Source organism: Trachymyrmex septentrionalis, unplaced genomic scaffold, assembly GCF_001594115.1.
Source record: "Trachymyrmex septentrionalis isolate Tsep2-gDNA-1 unplaced genomic scaffold, Tsep1.0 scaffold71, whole genome shotgun sequence".
Classification (NCBI taxonomy): domain Eukaryota; kingdom Metazoa; phylum Arthropoda; class Insecta; order Hymenoptera; family Formicidae; genus Trachymyrmex; species Trachymyrmex septentrionalis.
The window spans coordinates 1,007,452-1,031,472 of NW_017305895.1; the positions used below are offsets into that span (position 1 = coordinate 1,007,452).

The following is a 24,021-nucleotide window of genomic DNA, read 5'->3' on the forward strand; positions in this document are numbered from 1 at the left end:
TTTTCTTCAAACTTTAACGCATTTTTCAAGGACCAACGAATCTTCACGCAACGGAGACATTACGCATCATCATAGATAATCGCTTCATAACAACTGCGAGGCATACATATCGCAACTGTTCATCGTTCTCGCGAGAGCAGTTTTTGCGCAAGTACACGGACGCGTCCCACCGGATAGGAAAGAGACTAGATACTGCGATAGAAACTAGAAGTTCAAGCTGCAACTTTAAGTCCCTTGTGAATAATCGCTGGCGATTTCCTAGAGGCGAAAATCTCTACATTCATAACGGCGCGTGGTGGTTGACCGATGACTGCCGCAGCCGGCCAAAGATTGCAGAAAATCCGCCCAAGCGACGAGATAAATTCTCTCGCGTGTGCCTCGTGGACGTGCAAAACAAATTAAAAGAAAGGGGTATAGAAAGAACGAGAAAGAGAAAGAGAGAGAGAAAAATAAAAAAATACAAGAACAGCGCTTAAAAGTACGAGAGGTGGTCGCCTGAGCACGCTGATAAACGCTGAGTAATGGGGACGCAAATTACGTGCGAGGAATACTACGTGAGAAATGATTGCCCGATGCAAATTCTGCTGGCCGCTAGGACGATGCAGCGACCGATACTGCCGGATACTGTAAGTCTGTCTAAACGATTCACCACGACCACGTGGACCAAGGATAGGCCCACGAAGCAAACCGGCCGTCCATCGTCTCCGTGATGATCCGAGAGGATGTACGTAATCCCAGGAGGAATTAACCAATTAGTACTGGCGATAGAGGATTTGCGCTAAGTTAATACAACGATGAGTATCAATACAACGGAGATCACGGATAGATTACGTTACTCGCCAACAACGATAGCTCTCAACTCTGTCCTCGTTATGGACCAAGATACATAATCCGCAAGGTACTACATCGCGTTATAGCATTCATGAAGCATATACGAAATTTTAGACGGATTACTCCTTAGCAAGCTCAATGGCTTTTAACCTTGGTTTCACGATGCAACAGCGCAGCGATATTAAGTCTGTATAGACTACATGATATCACGAGTCAGTGTGTACAAACTTTGCAGTACTACAAACCAGTACGTATAGTCTTCACAATAAGGAGTGACTCGGCAAGTAAAGTGTCTGTTCGGTCTCTCCGGCATCAATTACACCTCACTTCCCGGATTTGTTCCCGGGATTGACGCAGGCAGACTCTTCGCCGACGAAGTGACTGTGCGATTATTCGAGGAAACATACGTTCGGCTTTAAACGGAGGAAGTGGCTTCGCGATCCGCGTTGCTCTCGAGATCCAGCGTATCGGCGCGAGTGCGCACCTTTAATCGTTATAGTGCGGAGTTATCATAAGACTAATTATATAAATATATGTATAATATAAAAACTAATTTCCCGTTATTGTATAAGTTAATATAAGGCTCAGATATACTTGCTAAATGGCTATAAGTGATTTTTCAATGAAGATAAGGTCAAGCGGAAGAGAGAATTCAGTATCAATTCTTATACCATAATAAAGACTCTTAGATGATATAATTTTGCGGACTATGCAAATATTAATACAAAAATTCCTATCATTAAACGACAGAAAGTGATTACGTGTGTTCAATATGATAAGATCCACGATGGAATAAGCAAACTACAGAAATTGCGAACGCTTCGAAGTGAGATGTTTTATGGTATAATACATATAAAGAATAAAGATAAATAAAACGAACGATCGGATTTGCCAACACGATAAAAAGAACGTCGAGTGGTTAAATCATAGCTGCACTTGCCAAGTCCGACAGACGTGAAACCTTTATACTCGAAACTTTCTTCGAGTAACGCCGAAGATCAAACGGAGGATCAAATAGTTACGAGGAACAAGAGTATATCTCGCGAAAGTTTCTCGAGAGCAGGGAGGGAACAAGGAAGAGTCGCGTGGTGTTCTCCTCTCAAGAGGCCGCGCGCATGGCACAGCCGATCATTGCGGACAATCGGTCACTCGTCGCGATTCGCTCTTTGTGATACACCACGTAACACCGCTCGCGGAGAAGGAAAAAGACAAGTGGCGGAAAAGGAACAAGATGATGGCGGGAACGGGGGTGGGTGGTGTCGGCGGTGTAGGGATGCTGAGAACCAGGCGGCGGGACGTCAGCGTCAAGCCAAATAGAAAACTCGACCGGAAGTCCTCGAGGGGGATGATTTACGAGAACGAGGAGCTCAGACTGAGGACCATTCACATCAATGCCGAGGTGGAGCAAGGTAAAGGGAGAGGGACTCAAGGGGAAGCACGCGGCAGCTCACGCGGATTTGTCGGTGAATCGAAGGTGAAGGTAATCGCGACTGTGTCGTTTCGAAAGGACAATGTCGCGATTACTTTTCCTTTCGGTCGACTTGATCGACTTGATCGACTTGATCCCAGTTAATAAAACGTTCGCCATGGACAAGCGGGATAAAATGATTTTCAATATACAAAGAGATACAAAAAATTGTCTCAAACTTTTCTCTTGTCTCTTTCGACGAAAAAAATATGTTGAATTTAGTGACTAGACATTCTATTATGAAACATAAAGTTAGATAAATGAGGCTATTATTTGAATTTTTTACATCTTGTTAGTATAACGCTGTTACTTTATTCAGCTTATTTATTACTTACACCGTTTTATTTTTTTTCCCTCTCGTCCAGAATGTTTTAAGCGAATTTTATTAACGCAGTTGCTCTGAACGCTACTGTTTGAATTATTAATTTTCCGTTATAGACGATTCACACTCGGGGGCCAAATTAATTTCGCAGGGACTTCCATTACGCGTTAGTGGCAGGCCAGACCAACTAATAATGTTAAATATTTGATCCTCTAGGGTATGACTGCGCCAAAGCAATCAAGGATTAATTTAACTACCGTGCTAAAGGAATTTTTGATATGTAATGGAAAAGCAAGAGTTTCAAACTTTTGATATTCGATTAAAGTTAACAAATATCGCGATAAGAAAGAAGCTAATATCTTAATGACATACAGAATGTTTTATTACGATACATTCATGGCAAAAAAAAAGTTAATCCTAAATCAGAAAATATGTCATCAGAAATTTAATTAAACCACCCTTTCGTACAAATTATTACTTTCTCTCTTTTCTCTCTCTTTTCTTCCCCTGGCAAATATACACTATGGAATTAATTATTTGAGTATTTTTGTGCTTTACTAACAGATGTTTTAATAAACTCGTTTGGCGCAATTGTGCTCTCTCTCTGAAATTGGGGGACGTTTTATATATAAATGAATACCATTAATTTCGCGAATCTCGCTACCATCGCTTTAATTATGAATTCGTCATTACGAGTGATACCAAACAAAAGGTCATATTATATTTTGTACGTGATAACCACGGGGAATTTTATTACGCGACTGTGGTAGATCTGGTAAACTGCATCGCGCCGCGGTCATCTACAAATAGACACGTGCATACATCAGATTGAAGTCGCCGTACGAACTTACTGCGAACTATTTTCGAGGCCTGGCCTGCACACACGCTGAATTTGTCCAGTCGGGTAAGCGAGTAGTACAGTTTCTAGTACCGGCGGTCACGATCCAGCAGACTTGACTCAGTTGCTAAATGCGCCCGAGATGACGCAAAACGCATTCGCGTTCCAATTTCTAAAGAAACGTTCATTTTGACATCAATTTAATCTACGATCAAAAAAGTAGTGAAGTTGATATCAAGAGAAAGAGGAGAACTTTACCAGTGATTTCTTGTAACTAAATGTGAACAACGACGGATCCACGCGACTGATTAAGTTAATCAGTAAATTTATAAGCTGTGGAAATTAAAAATTACGAGTCAAATAATAATTAAGAAAAAAGAACTGAGTCGTTTGAAGGTGAAATTATTGAATTATTGAGAGGATTCTAACATGGAAAAGCTCGCAAGAGGCTGTCATTGAAATCGACTGCTTAATTAATCATATTTCTTCGATGCTTGAATAACAAAATGGTGGGTATATGCATATGTAACCATATAGCTTTTTATCAGGTATTATGTTTTAATTAAACTTCAAGAATGAAATTGAACGGATATGCCGATATCGCAAGTGAGTACGTTATTAATACAAAAAGCTTGAATGACGGCACATGAATCGCGCGTCTACATAATTTTCTTGAGATTTATTTACCCGCGGAGCCAAGAAAAGCTTTGTTTTGGCAAATATTCCGGGATGGCGGTTTGTTCTCTTAGAACTCAGGATCCAGATGTCGACGCTGTACAGATTCCAAAAAGCTAAACGCTAACTTCTTATCCTACGTAATACCGTTGAGACGTCAAACCAAATCTCGACTTTAGTCTTCCATCGATGGAGCAATCAGTGACTTGAATATTTTGAACTGCTTCAAGTATTAATAAACGCGAGAATAAACGTTTGAGTTAAGCCATAAATAAATAAGCATGATAAATGTATTTTGGGCAATGGCGCATAAATTTCGACATATTTAATACTATCAAATAATAATCAAAATAATTTTATAGCTTTTCTCAGCTATTATTTCCACGAATAATTAATAATTAATATAATGATATTTAATATAAAATTATATAGATAATTAATATAAAAAGATAGATAATTAATATAAAAAATTCATAATTTTTTAATTAATATAGCAATAAAATTGCAAGTATTCATGACACATTATATTATATATATTTAAAAAATACGTTTAAACAATTTTAAAAATTTTATTATTTATTTAAAGCCAAGAGCTAACTACAAATTGTATATATTATATAATTACGTTTTTGTAATTAGAAAATTGAAAATTAGGAATACTTTAGGATCACCCAGTACATATAAATACAAAAAGTATGCCTCTCGTCGAATCAAGATAGCGTCTCACGAATTTTTTTGTTCCTTCTGACATATTATGCAGCCGGATTATCATGGTGCATTCAAGTGGCGTGCGAAGAAAATCCTTCATGATTAGAAAAACTGACAGCACGCCGAGAGGGTTCAAAGTGAGTCGTTCTAGGATCAATCTACCGGTTACTTGTAGACCCTTTCTTTTCTACTTCCGTCTCATGCTTGCTCAGTGAGAAAACCAGACACTACCTACGTCAAGCTTGAAGATTATTTTAAGTCCTTTTTCAACCTCTTGATAGATTATATCGCCACGTGAAGAAATGGCGCCAGTCTAATGAACAATTTATCATCGGTCAGGTTTGCACCGACACCGAATTTCTTCAATATCAAAAATATCGCGCCACTGTCGGATTTCAAACTGATGATATTAAACATAAGAACTGGCAGTGTCACTTTTCATGACAAACGATATTAATAGTGGAAAATAAATTGTCGAAGAAAATGGACGAAGCCAAAAATCCGTTTGAGAACGTAATCGCTAAAAGAATCTGTGTTTGACATCCGTATAGATTAAACGATATCATGTTTTAACGTCTATATATATATATAGTATATATATATATAGTGCAGTTTTACAATGAATGACAACGTATAAACTTAAATAATATACGGACTTGTCAGGGAAAGAGATCTTTTTTTCGGTCAGAACTATAGCTTTTACATAACATCGCGGTCAAGGCGAATAATAAAATAGCAAAATTTATAAGATCGTCCCTCGACGACGTTTCTAAAATAACATCAAAAGACATAATGATCAGTGCTGGAATACTCGAGTATCGCCTAATATTATTAGATGAAATAGAAATTATTATATCTGAAAATTTGATACAAATATTACAAATTTATATATACATTCCGTAAATTTTCGAAAAATTAAAAAATATTTCTCTTTCTTTCGTTAATAATTGGCATCTTTTATCAGTCAATTTCTACATACTCTATTTCGACAGAATTTATAGCTAAAAAATAATCTTAAGTCTTTGATAGTATAAAACCATGCTTTATATATTTCCATATAAAACATTTCAATAAAAACAACAAAATTTATCACTTAAACATTTTGCGCAATTTAAAAATAATACTTTATTAATAGTATTTTTATTTCTTTTATCAATCAAGAATTCTGTATTTTGAGAAAAAAATGTATCGTTGCTCTGGCGCGGCGATACAGTCCTGACATCGTGGGACTACGAGGGACTACAAAAGATTTAAATAGTCGCGAGGGCGAGAGGGAGATAGAGAGAGACATGAGGCGGTGGTTTCGTGACGCGCGATGAAGAAGCGGACGAAGAAGAGGTAACTCGCGGTAGGGATGAAGACTGCCACAGTGATGTAGCCACGCGTCGACTAGTTTCACCCGGTGACTCTAAACGGCCGGCACGCTTTTCACGACCTGAAGCTGTCAAACTCTCGGAGTACGATTCCGGAAGTGAGACCAGACCGAAATCAATTCGGTGCACCGTTGTTCGTTATTGTTCGGGACCTCGAATGTAATATGTCGGGCCTTGGCGTCGCGACGTCGCCACGCCGAGACGCACATCTGGCAGAGAAGCGCATCTCGATGTTACGTAACAAGAAAGAGAAAGACGTCGAAATAGAGAATGAACTGTGATCAGAAATTTACAAAGCTCAAACGAAGTGCGCGGCAAATTCACGCGAAGAAATATCAGGACGAGTAAAAAAATTTGAGAAAAAAATGTGCAAATTCTGGTTGTACTAATAAAACGTATGACCGACCAATTTGGCGAAGAGCTTCATTGCGACTGTCAGTAGCGGTATTCTATATTAAACCGACATTCGCAGATATCCTACTTAAAATTAATAATTGAAATCGCGAAAGTTCTTTATTAAAATTTTATTAAATTTTATTAAATAGATATATATATACTGCAATTAAAGTTAAAAGTATGATCTCAATCATCTCAAATATAATACCATCAATTTGCCATTTCTTCAAACGACATCGAAAAACAAAACGTCATTCGCATAGTAGGGAACATCACAGCTGTTCATGGCAAGTACGTTGTCATGAAAAGCACTCGGTCTGATGAAGAAGAAAAGAGCAATGAATGTTGTTGCACGATGTCGATGTAGTTAACTGACAGGACAGTCATGAAAATAAGGACCGGCTACTTTAAAAAGCGATTGTTTCCATTCGTAAGTCTTTCCTAGAATAAACTCGTGAGGGATGACGTTCAAACGTTCAGACATTAGCCAGCAACGGCTATTTGTTGATGAAACGCTGATGGATTATTTAATGACTCGATCGATGAAATGACCCCCCATCAATCGAGCGCGCATGACTGCATTAGAGAGACGGTACGCATTCGTAGGTAATGCGAATTCGCTGTTGATCCGACGAGGTCACGGTGGACCGCGAAATCGGGGGTCAGCTCCCCTCGTTAAGGTTATCACATGAGTGAAGCTCCGTGGCGCGCTCCACAGAAATGGAAGGAGCGGGACGTGGGCATGATGCAGAGGAGAGACACGGGCAGGCCAACGAGACGCGATGGAAACTATGGAATGGAGAGCTCATTCTCTTCGTCGCGGAATTCTGGTACGAACTCGCTTAAGGGTTTCTAAAAAGACAGTTTAACCCTTTAATTCTTAACGCGCCATCTTGACGATGAATAAGCATTTTTTTAATGACTTTCTAATATTTTTTTTTTCTTTTATCCACGCATGGTGGTTTGGCCACTGCTAAGTTCTATTCATTAACCACAAGGGAAAAAGTTTGACATCCCTATCGGTATACGATTGTTCATTCTTAAAAAAGATTTAAGATCATTTATTTGTCATGCAACTTAAATTGCCAAAAAATCTATTAAATTTTCCTCCGTTTTTAAGTTTTAATTAATTATAAAAATTAATCCTTCAAAATTAAAGATAGTTCCAATGTTTCTTAAAATAATTTTAAGCGCACATATCTAATATTGCACACATAAGAAACATACTTAATGTTTAACTAAACTATAAAAATTACTAAGTTCTAAAACGACCTGTTTGAATGCTAGTGAACTTGCGCCTTATAGTGATTGCATAGACGAAGAGTCAAAATTTTTTTACTCACAATTTAGAATTTCATATAATTAATACCAATCGTACAAATTGTACCAACTGTTCAAAATTTTCGCTTTGGGTTCAAATGATCCTTTGCTATCGAGAGTTAGAAACAATGTACTTAATGTTCCAGTGAATTTTAAAACGCACTTTGCGATGTACCCCTAAAGATGGAATCACACGATACTCGATTTTTTGAATGATAAGCATGTACGCATGCATGCTGCTATGCTTGCTTTGGTGCACACAATCTGACGTGACAGTTTGACAAATAACTATGAAATTAGCAATTATTTCTTTTGATTGGTGCATGCAAGAAAATAAACTATGAATAAAGTAATTCATAATAAATATGCACTCGCCGACTAAAAAGTTGCAACACTTTTTTTTTAATGAGTTTTGGAATGCAGTCTGCTCACTGAGCGATTAGTTTTTATTTATGGATCCGTAAATAAGGATCAATCGCTCGGTGAATAGGCTGCATTCCGAAAACCATAGGAAAAAACTGTTGCGACCTTTTAGTCGGTGAGTGTACATATATACAGCATGCAACGCTCAATACATGAACGAATTCTAGCGTACATTACAGCAGACATGACTGTATGCATGCTATCATTCAAGAATTCGTGTGATTCCACTTTAACAACGACCAGAACAACGGAGACAGTAAACATCGACTAAACGAGTGTTTAAATTCGGGAAATGTCATTAACGTGAACGAGACTAGCAAAGGATCTCTCTTTTTATTCTAACGTACTTACCTCGCGCAAGACATTTTATGAAAAAAGTTTTTAATACACCTTGCTCCCAACCTCATCTGCTCTTGTCGCCAACTCTTCATCTGCCGTAAAAAGGAAAGCGCGATAATGTCTATAACGATAACAGCGCACACAGGTAGATGCGATTTTCACTGATAGAATCTACATAGCTTCGCTGTCACTGTAGTTACCTCGCAATAGCTGCAGAGAGATATCAGTTTGTCATAACGGCTTGCGCGGCAAGAAATTCTTTTGCGAGCAGGAGAGTCCTCGTAATGGACGACGTGCTAGACACATTTGCGAGGAGAACCGTATTATCATTCTCACAGCGATATTAAATCTCAAAGCGAGTCAAAGACGGGTTTTATAACACCGGTCGGAGTAACTTTACGAGATCGTTGGACTTTTCATGCAAACGGTTTTGTCAAAGTATGCGACACATTTCTCACTGCCAGAAACAGGAGTTAAAACTCAATCTCGCGTGTTTATCATCCATTCGCTAGCCGCATAAACACGTATTACTTGTAAAATACGATACACATCGCCATTACTTTCTGCAAAAAGCACTACATAAAATATTATAGTAATTTATCAAATATATGAAGATATTGTAGTAATTTATCAAATATATGGGGATCATATTTCTAGGATTCCGCACTACATCGCTTAGGACAGCAACGGAATATATATCTTATTCCGTTATCAAGATTTATTAATATTGAAATATCTTAGCCATAAAAGTATATCATAATTAAAAAATTAGTTGTAATTACAAACACACATTAAACAATCAAAAGCAATTTCTCCCGAAATATTTCCTGAATAAAAACTCCAAGCTAATCGAAGAATCTATGGTTAACGTGAAAATTTATGATTATGGCATCCTGTGCTTCGATGATAGGATCGTAATTAGTGAATGCAAACTACGAGATCCGATATACTCTATACCGTTACCCACCACATAAAGTGCATTATTTTACGCAAATGCATGTAGCATAATATATGTATCGGCAACGGTATACGCGTTGTTTACGTAGCACGATAAACTAGCAATCATTGTGAAAGCACGTGGATTCTCTCTCTCTTTCTCTCTTTCTACACACACGCGCGCGCGCGCGCGCGCGCGCGCACACACACACACACACACACACACACACACACACACACACATATATATATATATATTTCCCCACCACTAGCAAAATTAACCAAGAACTCCGATACGTCAGCAGAGAACGCATTCCCAGAACTCCAACTTGACAATGCGATCTTGACTAACAATAAACGCCGACGCGAAAGTAATCCCGGGCACGCGACACGCTCAAAATTTGCTTCTCTCGCAGAGACACGAAATTTTCCGGCGGGGATGGAGCTCACTACCGTTTTCCAATTGCGTCCGCGTCTGTGAAATATCTCGCACAAGAAGACGCAACACGACAACGAACGACGGAAAATTTGTTTCGAAAAGCGGATAGCAAATATAAAAATGTGAAAACTTATTCGGTGTCGAATTCGGATGGTTACAATACGTCATGCAATTCTGCGGTTTCGTTTATGAATATCGAGATTTACTTGAGAAATTTAAAACGTGATTAATTGTGTTTGAAGGATAAGAAATTTTGTGAAAAAGTGTTGACTAAAAATATTATTTAAATAATAAAAATATTATATAATCTAGTGAAATAATGATAAAGTGATATAACAGTGCAAGTGCTTTATAAATAAAACTGATGTCATTGTTCAAGCATCTTCTAGTTCCGCTGCTCTTCAGCGAAACTCGCACAAGAAATATGGATAATGATAGTGAGTAAATTTGTTCCAAAAGAAATTATATATTATTAAACAGAAATATATTGTCGTTAAAAAATAATAAAAATTGCATTTCAAAACACGTGGAATTTATGAAATAATGAGATGACGTTATCACGTAAACTTAAAAATATTTCTTTATTTGGAAAAGTTATGTAAAATTATGGAAATTATGTAAAATTAGAACAAATAAACGAAAGCAATGAATTATTAACAATCTTCAAGAGGATGAGGTTAAGCCAACAAAGCTGTACTATTTTTACTAACGTTGCGAAGTATTACGGACGATATAACAGACGAATTATTGCGAAACGTTAGACCGATACTGTCCACTTATTAGTTGTACATATTATGCATTCCAATAATTGAAATCTTTTTTAAATCGAGTAAATAAATTACTTCCAGCAAAAATGCCTAAGTTATTAATTAGTCAATGAAAAAACTTTTTTTAATCGATATAAAATAAATAAATCTATTAACTAGGGCAACTATGAAAATACTAGATTAATATTTTAGTTAGAATCATTAAATTATAAATTACTACAAAGTACCCACTTTATGTTAATTTGAAACTTAATAAATTAAATACTGGAATATTAATTTAAAGTCTTTGCAGGATCGCTTGTGTTTGGGCCTATTTTCCAAAAATTTATTTATTTATTAAATTAACAAACAAAACATTGCTATAATTAGCTTTTTAATCAATTTCAAATGGACTTTAATGAATGACATCATTTTAATTTAAAACATGAATTAATATCAATTAATTAATATTAGTTCTTAAAATTGATATTAAGAAAATAAATAAAAAGAAAATCTCCAATCGTGCAAAATAAAAACCTAATAACCTACAATAATATTTCAATGAAATTTTAGGAAGAGTTGTAAAGTCTGTAATTAAGAGCGAGAAAAATTCGCGACTTTTGATACAGTCTGTATATTCGCGTCGTTATAAAAAAAATGGTGAGACACGAAAGCGCGAAAGACGAGGAGCTTTTTCAATGTGCGGCGGGCGGAAACGCAAGCTCGTTGTAACATGCAGACGTTGTCTCTTTGTTCCTCGGAAAGTGTCACAAGACACCTTGCAGCCTGGGGCTTTCATAAAAATCTACTATATCGCGAAGGAAAACGAGCGTTGTCGCCACGTTCACAAAGCGAGATGCTCGAGTTTCCGTACTTTTCGAATGCTCAATCGAGGGCGCATACGCAAAGTACGTATCGTATGCATCGGCGGATGCAAACACCTGCACCAAAACTTTCGTGCGAGAGATGGAAACACCAGGTCGATCCCTACATTCTCCCCTACATTTCCGAAAGTACCCACTAAAGTGAAACTTCTAAACCTGCTCGTATAAATTTCAGATTTTGTGGCTCCATTGTTGCCGAGAAGCAAACCGCAAATTTTACCGAACTACCGAGGTCGGAATTATTTAACCTCGAGGTATTCACACTGTTACTATATTTTGTACTCGGCTAATAGTTTCTCGAACATTAACTTACTATAGAAACAGTTGTACGGCAATTGAATATTGAAGTAAAGTACATATTAAAGCAAAAAATGTCCTATTATGAATTAAAAAAATTTAATTACGAAATTATATTATATTAAAATCTATATTTTTTTTTTGTACAATATACGAAAAAGATTATCAACAACCAATTAAAATGAATTAAAAATAATGCCACCAATAAAAAATTAAAAAATGTAGATTATTTTTAAACATCTAGTATTTAAATTTTACAATAAAAAATATCCATAGAAATCAAACATCAAATTAACAAACAAAGATGGAATAAAGTTCAATTAAGCTTAAATTACTTCCGGATTAAATAATAAGATTTCGTTATCCGTTTACGTTTTTCCTAATCCGCCAAAACGTAAAAATTACATCAATCAATCGCGTAACTCAAAAATTTGACGACAATTTGATTTCATTAAAAAAAAACTCTAAGTTAAACGAAAAATATATCATTAATTAATTACAATAAAATAGTTAATTACATAATTTGTTACGATAAAAATGCGATAATATTGTAGTTCAAAGGTATAATTCGATCTAATTATCGATAATTCCAATTAAATACATTAAACAATGACGCAACAGTTCTGCCGCGAATGAACACTGTACATGACACTTTACAAACATATTCGTGACGTTATACCAAATTTCCGGCGAAACCTCGAATCTAAGCGAGGGCAACGAATGTTAAAAATACTGTCGATAGTAATTATTTAAAAGCATGCAAGTTGATATTTTGACACAATCATATACAGCTGGTCGGAATGTGAGCCGTTGCTGTCTAGTAACGATGTCATCGGATATTCTATGGATACTCTACGTGTCCAGGAATACACCCGCGGGATACGTCTATATCCCACGTGAGCACGCATGAATACATATGTGTATACATACGCACACGACACGCCTCGACGATAATTCAGCTCTGTCAGAATTCTAGTGCCTATAAAACGCGTATACGCGGGAACACCTCGTAGGTGTCCGTCGACTGGACGAAACCATAAACAACAGAGCGCTTATTTCGACGATATTCATTGTATACCTATGGTATATATCTATGTCAATCAATTGACGATATATTCGTACATGTTTGATGTTACTTGGGCTTGTCCTAGACATGTGTAAACTATACCAATATTGTCGAGCATACTAATTGGTCAACAGAGAATTTCTGGAGTTCAGAAAGAATAATATTTAAAAATATTCATTTAGATTAATTTAGAAAATTATTTAAGTTTGCAAGAAACATCTTAAAAAATCTTATGGAAAAGTTTTTTACTTGACATCCAATTATCTAAGAATAATATCAATCAATACTAGAAATTTAAAATGCCTACTACGGTCGAAGCTGGATCTTCATTGTTTTAAGTAATTCTTGAATTACTAATATATACCATATATGTACTTGCATATATATCATGTTGTAAAATTTATATTAACATTATATTAACATTTTTATAATATGATGTTTGATGGTAGCATCAAATTATTAAAAATTGCTTGTTGATTTAATTCGCGATTACTAGAGTAGTTTTAATTGTTTAATCCGGAAAAACAATTCGGCGCGCAGTTCGAAAAGACTACAATATGATATATATGCTAGTATATATATATATATATATATATATATATGGATAGATAGATAGATAGTGTATATTAGTAATTCAAGAATGAATTATTTAAAGCAACGAAGATCCAGCTTCGACCGTAATAGGCATTTTAAATTTCTAATTTTGATTGTATTTCTCACATATGCGGTCTAAAATAAAGATTCTTAATAACATCAATCTTACTAATGATGAGGTAATTAATAACCTTTGATTTTAACGGAACAATCTTGTTTCTGAATAATAGTTTTTATTATTTATTTTGTTTTAAAAATTTTATTTGGAATAAATTTACATTAATATATTAATATTCAAATTACTAACATAAATTAACTTGATTCAAGTTTATTGTTTGATTTAATATAAATAAAAAGAGAACTGTATCCAATTATAGTTTACGAAATATGATATTTTGATTCTGCACTTTAAAAATCTGCTCTTAGTTAATGGAGCTTTATCACAGCACAAATCATTCTTGTTCGAAGCGGCTTTCATCCATCGAGTTTGCAAACGCGCTATCTCGACCTGCCTGGGTTCGATTAACCCCGGGAGGGTAGTTCACCGATAAGCCGTGACATACGCAGCGAGAAAAAAAAAACACAATTCCGCCAACGCAGAGTTGACGCACGGATCTCGTTTCGCAGCACACTTTCGCAACGTTGTAACGTCATTTTTAGCATGCGGTTTCCGCGCGCCTTGCCATGGTGGTGGCATTATGTTTGTAAAAAAAGGGGGAAAAGAGAAACAAACGAAAAAAACAACGCCACCCTGGACATCGAAATGGAAAATATCTCCTGATTTACGAGCCCTCGGTGTAACCGGCGACTACCTGGGACGTTCGTCATTCTGTCAATGGTACGGCTGCCCCGTGGCGATACTCTTGCATACACAACGCTGCATTTAGTTATAAACTTGCGAGGTCCATAGTCTAAAGGCGCCAAGCTGCTCGATCAAAAGTAATAAACATGACTTGTGGAAAAAGATCTTAATTTTTTTAATAAAAAAAGAATAGATCTTATTATTCTTGTTATAAAACCTAAATTTTTTAGATTTTCTTGAAGTGCATAAAGTACAACTATTATTTAGTTATCTAAAAAAGATTTTTAAAGCTTATTATATTTATAATATAGTAAAATATAACGAGTAAAAAGTACTTGTAAAAAATATACTTGTAAAGAAACATTTTTACTTAAAAAAAATCTGTCTAATATCGTAACGTTACTTGTTTTCTCTTTTATAAAAAATTAATTTTAATAATCATTATTTTTTGCAATAATATAATAATAATTATGAAAATGATAACAAAAAATAAAGTCATGCCTCGTAGCAATAATATAATAATAAATTACACAATTTTTTATTCATACGGACTATTACTTTTGATCGACAGAAAGATCAGTCATCGTCAAGAATAAATGAGCCAAAGGACGGCATTTTGCTCCAATCCCTGTTTGCATATGTACGATCTCAGATGGCAATTCTCAAAAACGGAACCCTCATGTTTCGATGCGTACCTTCATTAGATCGGTTCTTAACACCTCTCGTGCGGCGCCAGATTGAATCTCGGGAGAAGAAAAAAAAAGATATCGAGACCAAAGGGTCAAATATTTATGAGGTGGTTCTACCATCGTGGTCATCGAATATTAATATATTCTCTTTAAGAAGAAAGATTGATCGACTTGATCTCGACCGGTTTTGCCGAATTTAACATGGTAAAAGATATAGGACGACAACCAGTTAATTGGAATCGCTTGGAAATAGATATACTTCGAGCGTTTTCTCACGGCAATCAACTTCCACAATACTACATTATATTTAAAAAACTATCTGTTTACAGGAAATCATAATTCAACCACTTATAGATAAATTAAAAGAAATCGCACAAAATGATTTTTTAAATAGCAATATTACAATAATTACGGTATTCAATAGTAAGAATTAAATTAAATAGCTTTGGTAAATCAAGACTAGAAGATGTAAATTCATTTTCTCAACTAATTTAAAAGGGGAGCATACTTATAACAACTTGCACACATATGTTTAATATTTTAACTCATTTATAAATTGTAATGTACAATGTGTCAGAAATTATGCATTGAATTTACGTTCCGCTTACAAAATAATTTTTACTTTTATTTAAAAAATAATAGGTTCTCGTTATACCTGCAGATACTGACTTTTGTTTCGTAAAAAGGCTCTTCCGGTGGGATTAACTTTCCATATAGCCATCGGGCTTATTCGCGAGAAGTTACTTCGGCTCTCGATATTACGACGGCGGTCTGTTAGCGATAATTTACATGGGATATCGGCGTGATCTAATTCGGGCGTGCTCTGGCAGCCGACGGATGGACGGACGTGTCTCGTTCGATTATATCCAGAAGGACCACGCTTCGTAGCTACGTGGCTTGCTGGAACCTTAAATGAAGTGTTAGTTAACGCGACGAGCTGTCGATCTAGATTACCTGGTCTAGACGCGGTCTCCGCAGAGTGACGTTTCCAGCGATCCCCGTCGTGAAATGACATCGAATCGAGAAATTATATTATGATAAAATTTTAGACTTGAAAATTACAAAACTGGCACCTCTAAAAATGATTCTTATCGACTACAAAATCGACTATAAAACGACTATAAATCGATTTCTATATCTTAATCAAAATGAAAAACCTGATAGAGCACAACTGTGTACATTTTTCATACGATCAGATGAACAAGCACTTTCATTATGTATTAACTGTAATAATGTAACGACATTTTGTACATCACACTTAAATATAAAAAAAAAATAGATTTATAACTCACTCTAAATAAATTCACGAAACGCACAATTTCCAGTTAAGAAAAATCTCTATCAGAAATAACTATATAATTTATGAAGAAGATTTAAAGACGTTTTGTATAGATAATTACCGTAAATATTGTAAAATTATGCGCTTTATTCTTTGACTTTGCGACATTCTCTCCGACTTGAGAAACGCTTTAAAGACCATTCTGGTTTACTGCCAGCGGCATGAATTAACACTCGACCACGTTTATCGTCGACTGTGAATCACCGAGACATACGTGTTTCATGAGAAATGTAAACGCGACAATTATTCCGCTACGCCAAATAACCCGACGCTGATTCGTCTCGTTAAATCGAGCAAAGTTACGTCTAGAAATGCTTTGACTGGATAATGATCTTGTTATTTCTTCGGAATGTAACATTGTGATTATATTAAACTTCTATCATATATATTTTCAATACAACATTTTATTTCTTTCGCTTTTTTGTGTCGTTTGCATATTTCATTACGACACTGCATTAAATTCACGAGATTCACGCTTCATCGCACTTGCTTCTCATCGATTCATTAGCAGAATCGATTATACAAATCGCGACGTACAAAACAAACGCATGGAATTTTCTGCAAGATCAATCGAACGTTTATGACCGTACAATTTTTCGTATTCGTGAAGATCGTCTCATTTCATTTCAAAGTAACGCAGTCACAAAGAGACGGCGTCAAGAGTGAAAAGCGAACCTCGGGAATATTTTCTCCGAGTTCGTTTGCGCTCGTTCTCGTCGACTGGGAACACAATTTCCACTTTTCAAAGAGCCAGAAGAAATTCCGGCCTGCTGATAGGAACAGCGAGTTGGCAAAACCAAATATGTATTTCGCAGCTGCTTTGATCACCTTCGCGGCGAAAACGCCCACAGCAAACGAAAGGAGACCGACGAGAAACTGACGAAAAACGCAAAAGCTTGTACGCCCACACTCTCGTTTCCGTTCCTGTACAATTTTTCTTTCTTTTTTCGAAAACGCAGATTCACGAGTTTGTGTACGTACAGATACATTTGTGTGCTTTGCCTTCCGAAAGGCGATGCGACCCGAATGCGAAGAGGACAGTTCGGTCTTTTTAACTGCCAGGATTAATTAATGTCGGTCCTTCGTGAGAAATACCGGACCGACACTACTTTTAAAGGCGCAGAGGATTCCACGCGACGGAAATAAGGACGAACACGATGCCGACGGTACCAAGTGATTAAACTTTCCTGGTACGTGTTTGAGCAGGAATAATTAAAACTTTTTCTCTCTTTCTCTCTCTCTCTCTCTCTCTCTCTCTCTCTCTCTCTGTCTCTCTTTCCCTTTCCTCACAAGCAAAGAATAAAGCGTACCTTGACCGGTATGACGTAAAGAAATAATAGAGTATGCATGCGGGAAGATTCTCTATAAGTGTCCATGGCTATAATAGAACATTAGTGAACGAGAGACGAGTCAATAAATTGAGAGTAGAAAGCCAAATGTTAAACCAATTGCTTTACACTTAATTTTAAAAGCAATTATCTGATTCTTATTCAAATATTAAACACAATCATCATATTAAATCACTAAACTGTTAAATCAAGTAGGTAATATTACTTGAGGTAGGTACTTAATACTTGATTTGACACTTGACTAAATGTCCTGTTAAAACAGTTGAACAAATTTAAGATAATTTAACTTATAACTTTTCAATCTACAATTTATTTTTTTAATTTATAACTTATGATACGCATATCAATATTGGATATGCATATTTCTTCAAATTTAGCCTGTCATTTTCGTATTATATGAAACTACCACAAGTTAAAGTAACATAGAATATTGTAACCGATATTTCCGAAATTTGAGCAAAAATTTATGCTCCAGGGTACATGTATTTCATAATCCCATACGAAATTCGAACTGTCACGATCGTCACTATCGAAAATAAAATGGACACCGGTCGCCGAAAGCATTTTCAGTGAGCCATTTTACGTCGCTGCTCGCAAATATTCAGCTTGATGGTTGATTGAAGGATATTCTGCACGCAGCTAAAAATATCGGCGTATTCGCGCCAACGAGCTTTCCTATACTCGAATAAAAAATCGTTATGTTATTTTGATATAAGATCTATAAGCAATGTAATATTCATTCTTTTGTATGTCGCTCGTAAATGCCATGCGTGTTAGAGAATCCAACAGACTAACTGTAATTTTTTTTATTCCACCTGTGCGTACTTATATTCCAAATACTTCTAAAAACTATTTTAAAGGCAAATTTTTTGGCAAATTTTTAATTAACTTTGCCTTAGTCAAAATTTCTAAAATCCATGAATAACGAAAATACTTAATCCTCGGGAGGTGTTATACCTACCTAAGAGATACATCAAAATGTGTTCGTAAATATCTTTAACGACACCTATTAGTAAACAGTAGCTGTTATATGAGTCATTAAAATTCTAACAGCACATCGTATGTGGTCAGACAGGCAGTTGAGAGGGATTGCAATATCGCACAGAAAAATATAAATTTTAATAAATTGTAATTATTTGAATAAAACAACATTTTCCATATTAGTTTCTCTTTTTGCAAAAGATTACCTTGCAATGTCGATGTAAAATATTTGTATCTCTGAGATATACCGCGACTTCCCGAAAGTTAATAAATTTCATATAAAAATTTATTTACATACTCAAAAAAGTTAATATTAAAAATAAAATAAAACGCTTTTCATTAGTGCGTTTCGTACTGACAGTAAAAACATGTCTCTATTTATCCAAAAAAATTGCTATAAAGTAAATATTTCAGGAACATGCAAGTCGGGAAATTAATACATTTGAATTGCATCGGATGGTTTTTATATTTCCCATCATCGATACAAATAAAAAGATCAATGGTCGAATGCAGTACATTTGAACAAATATCGCATTTTCAAACAGAGCTCATGTAGAAGATAAATGAACCAAGTTTTAATAGCAACCAAATAGCCATCGGTCCATAGGGAAAATCCGAATTTATGAACCTTCAGAAGGATTTAATTTATTTAAATTTCAGACTAGTAAGCCAGATTTAAATCCTGATTTACCACAAGGCTTTCCTTGTTACACGCACATGCACACTTACTACCTAGGCTTAAAAGAATTGTTATCACAAGTGCTTTCACGCAATTTTTGTGAATGCGCATCATAAAATAATCATAAAAAAATCAATAATCGACAGACAATATTTCGTGTCATGGAAAGAGCTAATTAGAAAAATAATAAAAGTTTTTACAAACCAACCTTTTATTTATGTAATCGTAAGTGATTTTATACGTATGAAAATTCAGAAAATATATCCATATGTAACTGTACTCGTATATGCTCGCTGTAAATAAATTAAATCTTTATGAAATCAGGATACTATAAAAATAAATGCAAAGCATGCAACGCGTTACAAACAGAAGAGTATATACACTGATATTTTATCTCGTAGAGTCTTCTATACAAAAGATAAATCTTCAATTTTATTCTTTCTTCTGATTTACTATCTTTTTCCAGCAACTGATGCTTGAAACACCAGCTAGTCGATTTTAAAAAAAGATATATAAGACGAATACAACGTATAAGTAATAAAAAGCATGTAACGGTATAGATCGCAGAATTATCTGAAAACTTCCGCGATTGGGTCGTAGTTCAAGCGCTGGGAAAACACGTTTCAAGCACAAACCCATTAATCATCGAAGTAGGAGGCACCGATGACTGATGAGATACTTAACTTAACTCGCATCTAGATGGGTCGGAGATCACTAACGCTTAAAAAGAAAAACTGATCGACTTCGTTTCCAACAATGGAGCTTGCATCCGCATACATCATCCGACCTGACTGATTTTAGATACTTGCAGTATAATATATACAAAAAAGGATGTATAAACTGAGAATTTGTCACACAAGGAGTGATTCTGAAAAATCTAGATATAAGTTTATAAAGTTTCTACATAATACATGTTTATGTTTCTAAAATGCATAAAATTGCAAACAGTACATATGTAGCAAACATAATATAAAGTATTCAAAAACATATTAAAAAAACATATTTTATATAAAATATATATATAATATGTTTTTTTCTGTTTTTAAACTTTAAATTTTGACTATTTGATCGATGACTAATAAAATAATTCATATTTAGATGGATCGAAGATCATCAATACTTAAAATTATTCTGACCTTTGTACCTATATATTATATACGAAATCTTTTCGGTATTTCTATCATTGGAAGAATTTTGAGAGTTTGTATTGTGATAGACAGAAAAGATTTAACACGTTATACGCGAGGTTTATTCGCCTTATTCTCTCTCTCTCTCTCTCTCTCCCCTCTCTCTCTCTTTCTCTCTCTCTCTGCAAAGTTAAGTAATTGGAAGGCCCGGTTCTAGTGATTTATCACCGGCTTCTTGACGCACGAAAGAGCGCACAGAGTTAGAGAGGAGGTTGGCGTCTCAAGCGGAGATTGTTGCCACGTTGACCAATGATCGATCGTTCCAATAGATGCAACGCTATTGTAAGCAGCCAGCAGTATGTTACTGGTCCCTGTATCGAATCGTGATTGAGTGATTTCCGCGAGAAAAATTGCGAATCAAATCTACGAAGATGTCGGTTTATCTCTTTGCTTATAAGAATATCTCACTCGACGGTCTCGTTACATCGAAACATTTTAGTCTGTCATGATTTCAGGTCAGAATGATATCAAGAAATTGCGCAGAGAGAACGAGCAGCTGCGTAGAGAAATATGGAGTCTCAGGGACGAGTACGACAAACTTGAAGAAATTTTGAAGAAACAGAAGAACCCTGATGAAAGCGAAGAGTACGAGGTTAGCAGATTTTTAATTGCGTCATGCTGTAATTCATAATAAAATAATATAATACAATATAATGAGACCACATTAATAAATAACAAGAAAACTAACAACAAAACTCCGTTCCTATATCCTTTCTTTAAAATGTTAACTAATAAAAACATAATTGCTATAATTAATAATAATGATATGTAGGAACATGCCACGAATTACAGGATCGCTCCGAGGAGGATGATGGCTTGCAATCGGACTTTTCCTGCGAGGAAGACGAAGAGGAGTGCGAAGATAATGAGAAGACGGTCAAGGACTTCAACCAAGAAGAACAGCTAGAAAACGCGGAGAATCAGAAGATCTCTTCCGAGAAGATGAGCAGCAATATGCATCGACTTCACGTGGAGTTCGACGATCTGTCGGTTGTTGACGAGGAGGAAGAGCTAAAGAGAGATAAGGAGAAGAAGGAGACGACACCGGAGAAGGATCAGGGAAACGAGGCTGTCGGGCATCCACCCCCGCCGATTCTCAATCCCCGACAACTTCACGATAACATCCCGTTTTATCCGGCCACGTACGAGCCGCCGAGTAGTTTCAGCGGAACCAGTTATTACACCGAATGCCCATTCGAGTTCCCAAGTACGATAGATTTAATGCTATCCACGGACACGTCCGTATTATTGGCTTCACCATACTCCGGATTACAGTCTGATCCATTGATCCCGCTGACCAACTTAGACGTCGGGAGTTTAGAAGTAGCCGATCCGATGTTACCTCAAATTCACGTCCCGCCCATCGGTTGGCAAAACGACATGGTCTCTCAAAAACAAGCACCTACTTATACGAATAGCATCACTCCTGTCGTATCAACAACAGGAAAGCCGGACTCGCCGATAGTTTCCTCAGTGGAAAGTTCAGTGCTGCCGTCAAATATTTTCAGCTTGTTAAGAAGAAGAAATGCAAGTACGAGACAACCCACAAAACTTTATGAAACATCAACTATTCAAGATTCACGAACGCAGTTTTCCGAAGAAACGACCGGTAAAAATGTACGGAACATGGATTCTCTTGGATCCGTTATGGTAAATGGAGAAAAGGATATGCAGCGAATTGAGAACGAAGAGACTATGATGTTCTCGGGACTAGAAAAGCCTAAACCGTTCTTCTCGCCACAACCTTTCAAGCTAAAAAAACAAGAAGAAGAGTCGCCAACCGCGAGTATAAGTCATTTTGGAACTGGAACTAGTTCGAGCAGTGGCAAAACGGCTTCGACGATTATTTCTAGGATTAATCCTTTCGCAGGATTAAAAGGTTCGGCGGATATTTATATAAACGGCGCGATACCTTGTGAAGACGCTTCAAAAGATAAAAATGATCCAAAGACATTTTTGAGTATAGATAATCTACTAATCACGGATAGCAGAAGTGCTCTAGGTAATCAATTGACAAAATCAGTCTCCTGTCAAGATCTCTCGAGTGAATCGCAAAGTGCGCAACAATTAAAAATGAATCACGTTGATTCTCAGATACTCACGAAAAGTGACAATACTTTGGATAATATAAGTGGTTTCTCTAATAAACCGTACAAGAGTCACCTAAATGTGACATTAAAAGTACCACGAACTGAGCAAACATCTAGTCCAGAGACACCAGAGGTACCCAATCTACCCTCAATAGATTACCGTCTCTTTAGGAATCCTTTTCTAAGAAACTTCGACAAGACCTGTCCCAACTATCAAGTAAAACCGAATCCTCCTGCCACCACGACGCCACTCTCTATTCACGTAAACGATGACAGCCTCGCTTATCCTATGCCGGGTTACAGTCGAGGTGTTCACCTCAACGAGAAATTTCGAACTGCACATATATCGGATCAGAATCGATTGCTGATACCCAGCGACCAACTGATGAGCGGCAAGCAGGATATTCAAGTAACTTCCTTCGAGAAACCGAGTCCTTGCACCTTAATACCTTCCGCCACGCCTTACGATTTGACGACTCTGAGAAGATTAAACGCAAATCGATATCTGCAGAATCAGCATCTGTACCAGAATGTTCCCTTCGTATCGCGAGGTCAATTTTATTCGCCGAGATGTGGAATGATGTACTATGATAACGTCACAAAGGTACCGGCGCAAACGCAGACATCAATTGACGGCGACTCGCATCACGAGGATGAAGAGACAATTAGCGTACCAAATTCGCCGAACGGACAGAGACGAACAAAAATCGTGAAAAAAGAAAAAATTCTAATTAAAGACCAAAAACCGCTATCGCCGGTAACACAAAGAAAATTGAAAAAACAGATTACCGCCACGTCGACAGATACACTCGATTCGCAAGGGAAAATAACACGGAAGAAACCGAGAAGATTAAGCACGATGACGCCTGATGCGCAAGAGAACAAGAACGAAAGCAGGTCATCGTCCTCAGGACAAGAATCACCACGTAAGGATCAAAACCGAAAGGTATCCGTCTACATTAATTCTAAAAGACGACCGTCTCAAGCTTCATTAAAAACATTGAGGAGTGGTAGTGTCGATGCCAAAGACAAGTTTACGGATGGTATCGCGTTGAATTCAGACCGTGAAAGAACGAACTCGGTCAGTAGCCGGGAAATCACCCACGCGAAAACTCGCAAGACTAGTACTAGTAGTGGTAATGTGCCATGGTGCGCGTGTTGGGGGAACGGCTGCATTTAATCAGCGTTGCATATTCAATCCCATTCAGGGATGCAACTAGAAAATTAGATGCAAAAAGTGAAATGTTAAC

At 36.4% G+C, this 24,021-nt stretch overlaps 2 protein-coding genes across 4 annotated transcripts in view; one reads left to right on the forward strand and one right to left on the reverse strand.

Moving 5' to 3' along the window:
• The window catches only part of LOC108753755 (tyrosine-protein kinase transmembrane receptor Ror), a 272,244-nt gene that overhangs the window by 196,418 nt on the left and 51,805 nt on the right, over positions 1–24,021 (reverse strand). The window lies entirely within an intron of this gene.
• LOC108753756 lies at positions 1–24,021 on the forward strand. Of its 3 annotated transcripts, none has more exons than XM_018495632.1 (3): positions 1–2,240; positions 21,137–21,273; positions 21,474–24,021. In XM_018495632.1, exons 1-3 carry the CDS (start codon positions 2,063–2,065, stop codon positions 23,949–23,951), a joined length of 2,793 nt encoding a protein of 930 aa, XP_018351134.1. In that variant the 5' UTR covers positions 1–2,062; the 3' UTR covers positions 23,952–24,021. The 3 variants fall into 3 exon arrangements, with proteins under 3 accessions (XP_018351134.1, XP_018351135.1, XP_018351136.1); XM_018495633.1 differs by lacking the exon at positions 1–2,240 and adding an exon at positions 7,073–7,441; XM_018495634.1 differs by lacking the exon at positions 1–2,240 and adding an exon at positions 10,441–10,505.